This window comes from Nelumbo lutea, chromosome 5, assembly GCF_056320005.1.
Source record: "Nelumbo lutea isolate HS-2025 chromosome 5, American lotus-T2T, whole genome shotgun sequence".
Taxonomy (NCBI): domain Eukaryota; kingdom Viridiplantae; phylum Streptophyta; class Magnoliopsida; order Proteales; family Nelumbonaceae; genus Nelumbo; species Nelumbo lutea.
In genome coordinates this window covers 82,793,262-82,805,188 of record NC_142688.1, presented here as the reverse complement: position 1 = coordinate 82,805,188, position 11,927 = coordinate 82,793,262, and the positions used below count along the sequence as shown (strand labels likewise).

General features: G+C 37.1%; 1 protein-coding gene across 1 annotated transcript; it reads right to left on the bottom strand.

The window, feature by feature from the left end:
- Window positions 1–3,485, bottom strand: LOC148853135 (CBL-interacting protein kinase 18-like). Its single transcript, XM_088944171.1, has 2 exons — window positions 3,217–3,485; window positions 1–2,005 (listed from the first exon to the last, which is right to left on the bottom strand). Exon 2 carries the CDS (start codon window positions 1,563–1,565, stop codon window positions 228–230), a length of 1,338 nt encoding a protein of 445 aa, XP_088800297.1. The 5' UTR covers window positions 1,566–2,005; window positions 3,217–3,485; the 3' UTR covers window positions 1–227.
- Between the last annotated feature and the right edge of the window lie 8,442 nt (window positions 3,486–11,927).

Below are 11,927 nucleotides of genomic sequence, written 5' to 3'. Positions count from 1 at the left end.
TAGGGAGCAACTAGCAATATAGCAGACATTAATTACGTAACAGTTAATTCTTTCTTACATAGGACAGCAAATTTACGATCACAACAAAACAACGTAAATAATCATAACTTGTAAGGAAAAAACAGACACCAAATCACAATATAAGAAAACAAGTGATACTTCTTGAAAACATCAACTCCAAGGAAAAAGAATGGCCATACAAGCACATTCTAACTGGCCTGCAGCTGTTATTCTTGTTGTTGTTGTTGCTGCTGCTGTAAATCACCTTGCCAAGCCCAAACAATGTCCTTGAGAGCCGGCCTTATGTCCTCATTCAATATCTTCTGATACTCCAAAGTGTCTCCACTTGATTTTTTCACTTCAACCAAATGACAAGTTGGAGTGATCTCGAAGATCTCTGCATCAATTGAAAACGCTCCTTTCCTCCCTTCTCTTGATCCCTCCAATTTCAACAAGCCTCCATCCTTCTTCATCACCTTCAGCTTAAGATGCTTAGCAATGTCCTCCAACTTTGAGATGATGACTGAGGCAGGCTTCCTGGATGTAAATCGTGCTTCTTTCTTCTTATCGCTTTCCTCAAACAAACCAGACAAGTCAAATCCTGCTGAAAGAGAGATGATATCAAAAGCATTCAAGTTGTTTAGTTTTGCTAACTCTTGCTTTGCCTCAGCGGCAGTTCCACTTTTCTCAGAAGAATCACAAGGTACATCAGCATTTATAGGAGTCGATTCCTTGCTTGATGTTGATTTTGAGTTCAACCCTTTCCTGAACCAAGAACTCTCCATAATCTTCGTAATGGATATCCTAGTATTTGGATTTGGATCCAAGATCTTTGACAGCAGCCTTCGTACATCAGATGGAAACCACGATGGGCATTTAAACTCTCCTCTACCAATTTTCCTATACATCTCCATCAGATTTGGATCATGGAATGGAAGATACCCAGCCAATAGAACAAACAGGATCACCCCACAAGACCAAATGTCAGCTTTGGGCCCATCATATCCCTTTCTGCTGATCACTTCAGGAGCAACATAGGCAGGGGTCCCACAAGTTGTGTGGAGTAATCCATCTTGCCGCTTGGATTCTGCAAGGGCACTCAAACCAAAATCAGAAACCTTCAAATTCCCATTATCATCCAACAGAAGGTTCTCAGGTTTTAAATCCCTGTGATAAACGCCTCTACTGTGGCAAAAGTCAACTGCACTGATCAGCTGTTGAAAATATTTCCTTGCAACATCCTCCTTCAGCTTGCCCTTGGCTACCTTGTTAAAAAGCTCACCTCCTTTACAATATTCCATGACAAAGTAAATTTTGCTCTTGCTAGCCATGACTTCATAAAGCTGCACAATGTTTGGGTGCCTAACTAGTCTCATTATGGATATCTCTCGTTTAATCTGATCAATCAGTCCAACTTTCAATACCTTCTCTTTGTCAATTACCTTGATGGCCACACTCTGGCCAGTTTTAAGGTTCCTTGCATAATAAACCTTAGCGAATGTGCCTTGGCCTAACAATCTCCCTAGTTCATACCTTTGCATCAACACACTTCCTTTATTTTCCATTATTCTCACAACTTCTAATATGCACTAATATTAGTTCCCCCGCAAGTAAGATATATGTTATTTATGGGGAAGGAGATTTTATAAGTAAAAGAGATCAACCGTCTTCGCAAAGATCGTGATGTAACACAAGAGGCTTTCTACAATGACCCCCATTGATTATTTGGGCACAAAACCGGGATGGGCTGTAAATTATATGTCCAATCTCATCAAGGATGAAGAAGGGGAGATCAAACAGAGCTATAATTCCATTGCCCTCAGGGATGGAAATCCTGGTGCTCAAGCACATCTTTCAGCATTCCCTGAACTTTGTCTTTCAATGATCACTTAGAATGCTTAAGTAAAATGGTAAAGATTTAAAGCTCAGACCTTTTCCAGCACCCAAATAACAAGATGATAAATTATTCCGAGTTTAATGCCTCCAACAAGTATGGGATACAGACCTGAATAAGGAATAAAAAGGATTACACTTCAGAATTTACAAGGAGAAATAGAAAGAGTTATAGAATATTATTAAAACCAGAAGATAGTGAAGAATAAATAAAAATAAAGAAGAATTCAATATTTCAATAGCCTCCCAGACTAGAAGAACTCTTTCTGGGTTGATATGAACTAATACCATTGTTTAACCAAAAGATACTGCAGAGATATTTGTACAGGAATGGATATTGAATTAAAAACATAAATGTAGGAGAAGGTATTATATACAAGTAGAGACAGCAAAGCATAATAAATGAGATATTTATTTTGGCTTATGATTAGTAGGAATCTCCTGCAACTTAACAGATATATGGGTTTACGGCCAAAGAAAGTTAATAACCAGATCCACGTTCCCTGAATTTTGAAATCAAAGACAAAGCTTTCACAAAAATTATTTGGGGAGCACATGCTCATGAAAACAAAGCCAACAACTAAAAGAAGAGGGAAAGAATACCTGGTCTTAAAAAATCAATGACTAATTTAGATGGTGAAAAGAAATTACATAATCACATCTTGAGAATGCAAGCATCAGGTGAATAAGGCGGAAGATCAAGGCAAGAAGTCAGAAGAACAAGTCATGTATACAAAAGAAAGAAAAATTTTATCTTGTTACAAAACAAGTGTTCGAGAAGGTCTCTCCCATTAATAGAAATCAAGAATATCCAAAAGGCAGGAAATCAATACTAGATGAAAATACGCAGACTAGCAGGAAATATTGATAAAAAAGTCATTGCCAAAAAAAGCAGGAAATATCAAATATTAAGACATACAGTAATCAATATGCAAAAAAATAAAAAAAAGATAATTGAAACTTCGAAGTGAAACATTGTAATTTCCAGAAGAAGCAAAATCTGAATCAAGCTCAATTAGCAATCACGTGTGAACAAACAAAAAGTTCAAGGACGTAGAAGATTTAATACACAGCAATCACGTCTTCAAACTTAGATTAAAAATACACAGCAATCTGACAACGAATAGAGCGGACATTAAAAACCATCCAGATCGAGAAACTCAGAATGAAATCGACAAAAATCACTCAGATTCAACGGAATTCAGCAGGGAAAAGGGCAAAAAATGCAACTTTTTTTAACCCACGAAAAATGGAAGAAATTCATCGTATAATAATATCAAAAAGCAACCAGAAAGATCTGAAATTCAATAAGATCAGTATTACCTTTGGAGATAGAATGGAAATAAGAAGCAGCTTCGGTAATCAAGGGAGATCTGCAGCTCTCAAAAGATTAAAAAGACAGAGACAGAGATGGATGGATGCGAGTTGTAAGTTGTAATAGGTGCTTCCTCCACCTAACGGTATATTTTATTAACTATTTGATTCTTTTATCATAAAATTATTTGTATCGGGAATAAACCCTAACCCCCTGCTCCTACTTTCGGATTCCAGTCCACAAAGAGGTAAATTTAATTTTACATTTCTCATCCGTTAATTCTTCTTCTAAAAAATGAATATATAAATTATGATGACAAGTAGGTATTTGCATGGTTTTCAACCGGAAAAACCGGGAACCGGTCATCTGATTGGTTCTGTTTTACCCCAAAACTGTTTTTTGGCCGAAAAAAAGGTGATTTGGTTAGCAATTCATTGACCTGTGCGGTTGAACCGTTGAACTGTCGACCCGAATAATGTTTTTGGTTGTTTTTTATTAATTTTTTATTTTTTTTGTCAGAACGAACCATCTATTCAGATCAGATGATTGGACCATTTGACTCAGGAACTAGAACCAGAATGGTTCCCTGTCCGGTCTGGTTTTAAAATCCTTGAGTATTTGGCATTGATGCCATTGCTTCAAAGATGGTTTTAAAATCCGGTTTGATTTTTGAGAAAACAGTATTATATGCATGAGAGTCTATTACATTGATTTATCAGAAAATGGCTCATTTTTTTTGATTGGGCATTGGTCTATATTATCCAACGCCCAAAATATGGTCTAAAACAAAGTTTTTTTTTTTTGAAAAAGTGGCATCAATGCCAAACATAACCTCCATTTGAGGTGAGTGGAAAAACAAAATCTGGAAGACTCTTATTAGGCATTCGTATGTCGTATCAAGCTATCAATAATTAAACAAGAATTGTATCAAAATTCAAAATACTGTGTGAATGGTATGGCCGGCCCACGGCCCACCCTGCGACAAGCGTTTGGGAGGGCTTTCCAGACACAGTTTATGGCATTTTAAGCTGGGCCCATACACGAATGCTAAGTTATATTTGGTGAAAATCTGGTAAGCATGCTACTATGAAATGAGTGTAATTTGAAGCTACTCTAGGTAACTGTTGGGAAGCACAGGCGTTCAACCATCACGGCTCTATCACCTTCGATGCAAAAACCATACCAAACAGATTCTAAGGAAGGCACTGTATATTTACATTTGGGCACATCTCCGCCCCCCCCCCCCCCAACGTCCCACCCCATCATGCCCCACAGCTCACAGCTCATCCCGCGGTGTATTGTGAATATCTCCCTCTCTTAATAATGACTTATCGTACATGTGCTTCGTATTATTTAACATTTTTTTATTAAATAAATAATACAGTCTGCTCTATTTTATTATAATACAGTCGACCCTCTGTGAAAGAGCTTTTAATGACCGATCAGCCAAAATCAGAATTTTATAACTTTATAGTAAAGGGGGAATGCATCATGACAGTGAATTAATGTTAAATTCACGGGTAGGATGTGATTTATAGAGGGAGAGAAGGATAATAATAAAGAGGGATGCTGCAATTCAAAATTCTGCATCGGATGATTCCGCACTTTTCTGAAAAATATATGGATTCTTAGTGGTGGGTATGGTATTAGGAATACTCAGCTCGCCTACAGGTCCTATGTTGTTGTTTGACTTGTTTCGTCTCCGTCATTCATGATTTGGAACTAGAATGGTTGGTGGTTGCTCGCTTCTCCTTCGCCAAATGTCACGTAATTAACCAGTTAGCTTCCGACGATCATACAGGTACAGAACTGCAAGTAGGAGTCCACATTTTGCTAGATACGTTATATAGCGTAGAGTTACTGCAGTTGCCCCACCAACATCAAGGCACTTCACACTGATTCAAGGTGGGGCCCTAGTAAATGAGGCGCCTCACAACGTCTTACGGTACATTGTCCTTATCGTTTATTAAGAATATCTCTCGATAATGATATCATCATTTTTTATATTATGATCAGGAAATATTCTCACGGCAGGGATGTACTGTACAACGTTAAGGGAGCGCAGATATGAACGGATGGTAACGATATTGTCGTAGTAAATGTGATTAGTACGAAGTATACGTGAGGATTGATTGCCACGCGTGGCCGACAACGTTTTTTTAAAAAATAATAGAAAAAGTTTGGTAGAGAGTACGGAACGGTAAATGGCAAAGCAAAGCAAAGTAGCAAACTCTTTCTTTTTCTTTTTATGATTTATTTATTTATCCAAAAAGTATACTTTCTTATTTTTCTGATGGTAATGGGAGACAGTGTGTCCTGTTCTCTCCATTGTCCATTGCTTAGCTCCAAAATACATATTTAAACCTCATCACTTTTGTGATTTTTGTTTGTCCTAACTCGTAACCGGAGAAGGTTTCACCAGGAAAGATCTAGGAATTGGGACTGAGAGCGCTTTGTATCTCTGTGGTACATGGCGTTCCATATAGGTAATCCCAGATTCCCATTCGTCGTCCACCACAATTATATTCACAATAGTTACGCTACTGAACCAATAGGCAATCGCCACATCACCTTATCTTCACGTGATGCAAGGACGAAACCACTGACCTTTATTTTTCCCTTCCCACACAACGCCACGTGATGTATCATGAAATCCCAATCCCTAAGGCCAAGCATTCTTGCAGCCAGCGCGCAATAAAACCCTTGAGACACGTGGCATGATACGTCATGATAAAACTTTGGGAGAATGACGGTTTAGCGCAGAGTTTGAATTTTTAGGGCGAAAATACAGCTGGAGTAAGTGTCAGCTCAAAATTGATGTCAATTCATGAACGGACATTAATCTATAGAATGGAAATTTTTGACATTTTGAATATTTACATTTCTGCAGTGGAATTTAGAATTGTGCATATCTGACGGATATGGGTGCATATTGGCCCGAATGGCATTATAACGGTTGATATGTAGCATTTTCAATTAAAATTGCAAATACTGTTAATAGTGTGATTTGAACCTAGAATACCATGCGCATGGTGCCAAAAAGTCTTAAAATCTCCATCAAACTACTTGTCCATGCCATGCATTGTAATATTTAGTGTATAGCACAGTTTTTATTAATGTCTATCCAAATAAATAATCAATATTTATATTTAATAGCCCCAATTAAAAATTAAAATAAATAATATTTAAAATTCATTTTTATGAACAAATAGAATAAATAATCTATCAATTCTATATTTACATCAAAAGGAATATCAAAAAAATATATATTTACATCAAAAGATGATTTTAATCTCAAGAAATTTATACAAATAAAATATTACTAGTAGAATAATTACCTTTCTACTTAAAATTTATAAATTTGCACATGATATATATCTTACAAATTTTATATATTTTATAATTATTAGTTAATATTTAAATTCACATTAAATGATAACATATTTATTATTTACAAAAAATAAAAATCTATTTTCAAAATATTCAAGAATATAATATTAAATTGTATTTATCAAATCCACTAATTTACATTTATATGAAAATTTGATTTTTAATTTCAAAAAATTATACAAATAAAATTTTAATAATGAAATAATTATTGTAATAATTAATTATTATGAATTTGCATATGATATATATCTTTGAAATTTTAACCAATTTTATATATTTTAAGTTAAAATTATATAGTTTTATAGCTTATTAAATGATAATTTAATTTATATTTGAGAATTTAATATTTGGTTAACTTTTTTTGTTAATGTTAAAATGTAAAAATAATAAAATAGAAAATAATTGATATAATAATTAGTATAAATATAATAAGTCCATCTTGGACTCTTAATTAATGCATTATATGATATCTGTGCATTCTGCTATTAATTATAATATATTTTTATGTATACCATTAAATATATATTTGTACATTATTTATGGCTATTTGACCATAAATTTAGTGTTATTAATGTATTTATGAAATTTGCATGTGTTTCCCTAGTGTATCCAAGTTTTTCATATTTTTCGTCCATATCCATGCATTTCCAAAAAGTATACATATCCAAGTTGTCCAATACGATACTTGATACCAATACTTTAATAGAGTTGTGTTAAATGACATTATGTACTACTACTTCAAATCTAAATCATTAAGTTGTAAGCCATAGACTCGTATCAATTATGTACTTCTTTGAAATCTCTAGAGTTGATACAAAAATATTGGCCCAACTAGCTACTACTAAGAAGATAACGTCTTACCAAGCACTTTGGAGAAAAGGGGGTCAAGGGGGGGGGGAAGTTATCAATGGTGCATGGCACCAAACTCTCCCGCTGGCCACCGCGCCTTATAATATAAGCCGGTCAACTTAAGTTTTATATCTTTACTTTTAACCAGTGTGCTTGGGATCAAACTCGATCGCATTCAACGAGCTAAGGTTATTGGCCTATTGGGGTTTTGGGAGGCTAGGAGTGCTACTCTGTTGTGTATGTGTTTCCTTTAACAAACTCACAAAATCACTAACTTTAACAAACCTGGTTCAACCACCAACAGAAAGATAAAAATGCAAAAAAAGGTGTGAATAGGTGGCAAGAAATCCGAGCCCTAATCATCCGAACTCTCCCCTCCCTATCTCTTGTCCTCATCTCCTCCAAGCCCTAACCCATCCTTGACTATGCAGTAATAGCAAGAAATTCGGCATTCTTCTTCTTCTTCTTCTAATGTTGTTTTTTGCATGTTCTCTTCTCAACAGATCGAAGATCCCTCACACCGGCGATCAAATAAGATAAACAAGAAACTGGGTTGAAGTTCAATGTTTTCATTGGATCCAATTGTAATATATATATACAGGTTACAAAGACATGTCTGACTATACAGATTACAAGATTAAGCTTATCTCCAATAGGAGATAACAATAACAGGTGATTATCAAGATTATCTTATCGCTTGGGACACACATGTTGGATGTGCATCAGTTATGTCACTAACACCCCCCTCAAGCGAGACAAGGTTGAGAGTCGAAGCTTGTCACAAAGAAAGAAAAATCGGGATATATGGAGTGGCTTTGTAAAGATGTTAGCAGTCTAATCTTTAGTGGATATAAACCGAATGTCGAACATCCACCTTTGCATTTTCTCACGAACAAAGTAGAAGTCTAGTTCAATGTGCTTTGTGCACATATGTTGGATGGGATTAGATGCAAGGTAGGTTGCTCCTATGTTTTCACACCACAATATAGGAGGTGAGGAAAGGGGAAAACCAATTTCAAGAAGGAGCATTTGGAGCCACGTGATGACCAAGGAACACACAGAAACCACCATGGGAGCGTCTATCTTCATGGTAGCCAGCCCAATCCAAACCACTAAAGCCATATAGTTGCATGGAAGATGACTTGGTGAATGTAATGCCAAGAGAGGTTGTATGTTTAACATAACATAAGATACATTTAATAGTTGCCAAGTGAACATTAAAGGGATTGGCCATGAATTGATAGACCTTATTGATAGGGAAGGAGAGGTCTAGGCGTGTTACAGTGAGGTATTGAAGTGCCCCCACCACCTGTCTATATAGAGAGGGATCAACAAAAAGGTCAGTGGAGTCAGACTAATTGAGTGTCAGCAGCCATGGGGGTTGAACAACGCTTAGCATCCAACATGTTGGTAAGTTTGAGGAGTCCAAGAGCATAATTTTGTTGAGATAAGTGAATACCATTAGCAATAGGTAGACATTCAATCCCCAAGAAGTAACAAAGAGAACCAAGGTCCCGGAGAGAAAAATTAGAGGAGAGATGAGATATGATATCAGCCACCACATCAAATGTAGAAGCAGTGATGATAATGTCGGCAACGTATACCAAAACAAGGGCAACTATAGAGTGAGTGTGTAGAATAAATAACGAAGCATTCCCCTTAGATTCCATGAAACCAAAAAGAACAAGACAATCCCGCAGCTGTTGAAACCAAGCGCGCAGGGCCTGCTTGAGGCCATAAATGGAGAAATGTAACTTGCATACATGTGAGGGTTGTAAAGGATCAACAAAGCCTGGAGATTGGGCCATGTAAACCTCTTTAGAGTTATTACCATAAAGGAATGCATTGTTGATGTCTAGTTGGTGAATGGGCCAAGAGTGTGATATGGAAAGAGAGAGAATGACTCGTACAATGGCTGGTTTAACAATCGGGCTAAAGGTCTTGTCAAAATTAATGCCTTCTTGTTGGTGGAAGCCCTTGGCGACTAGATGGGCCTTGAAGCATTCCACTGAACCACCACTCTTTCTTTTAATTTTAATTACCCATTTGCAAGGAATAATATTGTGACTTCAAGGAGGAAGAACCAAAGACCAGGTGTCATTTTGTAAGAGAGCATGAAACCCATCACTCATTGTAGCATGCCATCGACTGTCACGTGAGGCAATGGAGTAAGAAGAAGGTCCCTCTTCAGGAAGAGAAGTAACACTTAGTGCATAACGTGGGTTAGACTTGTAGACACCGAATTTAGATCGGGTTTGCATGCCATGAGTGGACGTGGTAGAAGATATTTTAGTGGAGTCACGAGGCTCATCAGAGAGGGTGGGTCTTGTGGCAGTAGTGGAGGTGTCAAGTTGAACTATGGCATCATTAATGGTGGTGTCCAGAGGGCATGTGGGGTGGATGCAATGGAGGTTCAACAACATCTGTAGTGGGCTGAGAAGGAAACACACATGGTGGCGGCCCCAAAATAGAGGTGGTGTCCATTGAGGATGAAACGGTGGGAGAGTCTTTCATGTCCTTATAAGAGAAAAATGACTCATTAAAAACCACGTCACGTGATATATAGATGCGGCCAGTAGGAACATGAAGGCAACAATATCCTTTGTGATTCGGGTTGTAGCCGATGAATGTGCACAAGTCAATGTGGAAATCAAATTTTTCTTTATTGTATGGTCACAAATTTGGATAGAAATCACATCCAAAGACCTCTAGAAAGCCATAATCTAGGTGGTTTCTAAATAATAGATCAAATGGTCTTGTGGCAAAGAGAAGGGGAGGGCAATCGATTGACTAAGTATACAGCAGTAGAAACAACTTCATGCCATAGAGTATGTGGTAATTTGGCACGATCAAGCAATGTAAGTGCAGTATCAACGATGTGATGATGCTTTTGCTCTAAAACCCCATTCTGAGTATGAGTGTGAGGGTAGTTGAGGCGATGGACAATACCACCCTCAGAAAGATAATTTTTGAATTTTTTAAATTCACCACCTTCATCAGATTGAAAAATTTTAATAGAGCGACCCAATAGTTTCTCAAACATGTTACGGAAGGAGATGAAAATCGATAGTGCATCAGATTTAGCATTAATAGGGAATAACCAAGTAAAACGACTAAAGGCATCAACAAAGATGATATAATATCAATGTCCATCATCAAAAACTAACAGGGTAGGTCCCCATATGTCAAAATAAACTAAATGCAATGACCATCATCAGAAACTAATATCAATATCCATCATGAGCTTTGCCCCGAAGGCAAGAGGAAAACATAGGTAAGTTGCCTTTTGTACTGACAGAGATAAGCTTGTGACGAGCCAAATGTTGAAGTACACCCTCATGTGGATGACCAAGCTTATAGTTCCAATCAAGAAGATAAGTTTGAGTGCCCATCATAGTCACAAGTCCATTATTAGAAGACTTATCAAAAGCAACTGAAGATACGTCAAGATGATATAAACCATCCTTAAGCTGTTTGGAAATGAGTGGGGTCCTCTGGTGTTTGTCCTTGACAATAAACCTAGAAACAGTAAATTCAAACACAACATCATTATCATGGCAAAATTGTCTAACAGATAGGAGATTTTTGGTTATGGCAGGGACATGAAGTATATTCTTTAAATGAAATGAATGAAGGGGAGTATGTAGAACAGTAGTCCTAGTATGATGAATATCCAAACTTGTGCCATTTTCAACAGCGATTTTGTCATTGCCATGATAAGTATTGTGAATGGAGAGATTGCCTAATTCGAAACTAAGATGATGAGTTGCACCAGTGTTAGGGTACCAATCATTCTCTGTAGTATTAGTTGTATGAGTTGCAGATAAGGCCTTTGAGTTGGTAGATGAGTTTGATGCCTGAAATGCTAGATCAAAGCAATGGGAGCAAGAGAGGGCTGAGTGTCCTACTTTCCCACAAACTTGGCATGTCACTTTAGGTGCAGAAGAGCCAGGTCTAGCCATATTAGGAGAGCGACCATGACCTCTTCCCCAAGTGAAAAAACCACCACGACCACGAGTATTAGAGAAGGGTCGGTCCTATGGAGGGTGAGACTTGTGCATAATAATATTTGCTTGAAGAGTAAGATTTGAATGTGAAGATTGGCATTCAAAACGAAGTTCATGTTGGAGTAAAAGACCATGCAACTCATCAATTAATATTTCATCAGTTTTAGTGGTGATAACAGTGATTAATGAATCATATTTAGAGCCAAGTCCACCAATAGTGTAAAGAATAATATCATCTATATGTAAGGGATGCCCAACAACAACTAAGAAATCAGTGAGAGACTTCACCTTGTGGAGATATTCAGTCATTGATTTGGATCCTTTGTTCAGATGATGTAGAACATGTTTAATCTGCATGAGATGAGCATGTGATGGAGAGGCATAGACATGGCATAGGGTACTCCAGGCTTCATGGGATGTACTACAACCAACCACAGTGGCAAGGGCTTCTTCCTTCAGAGTTGTGAGAAGCC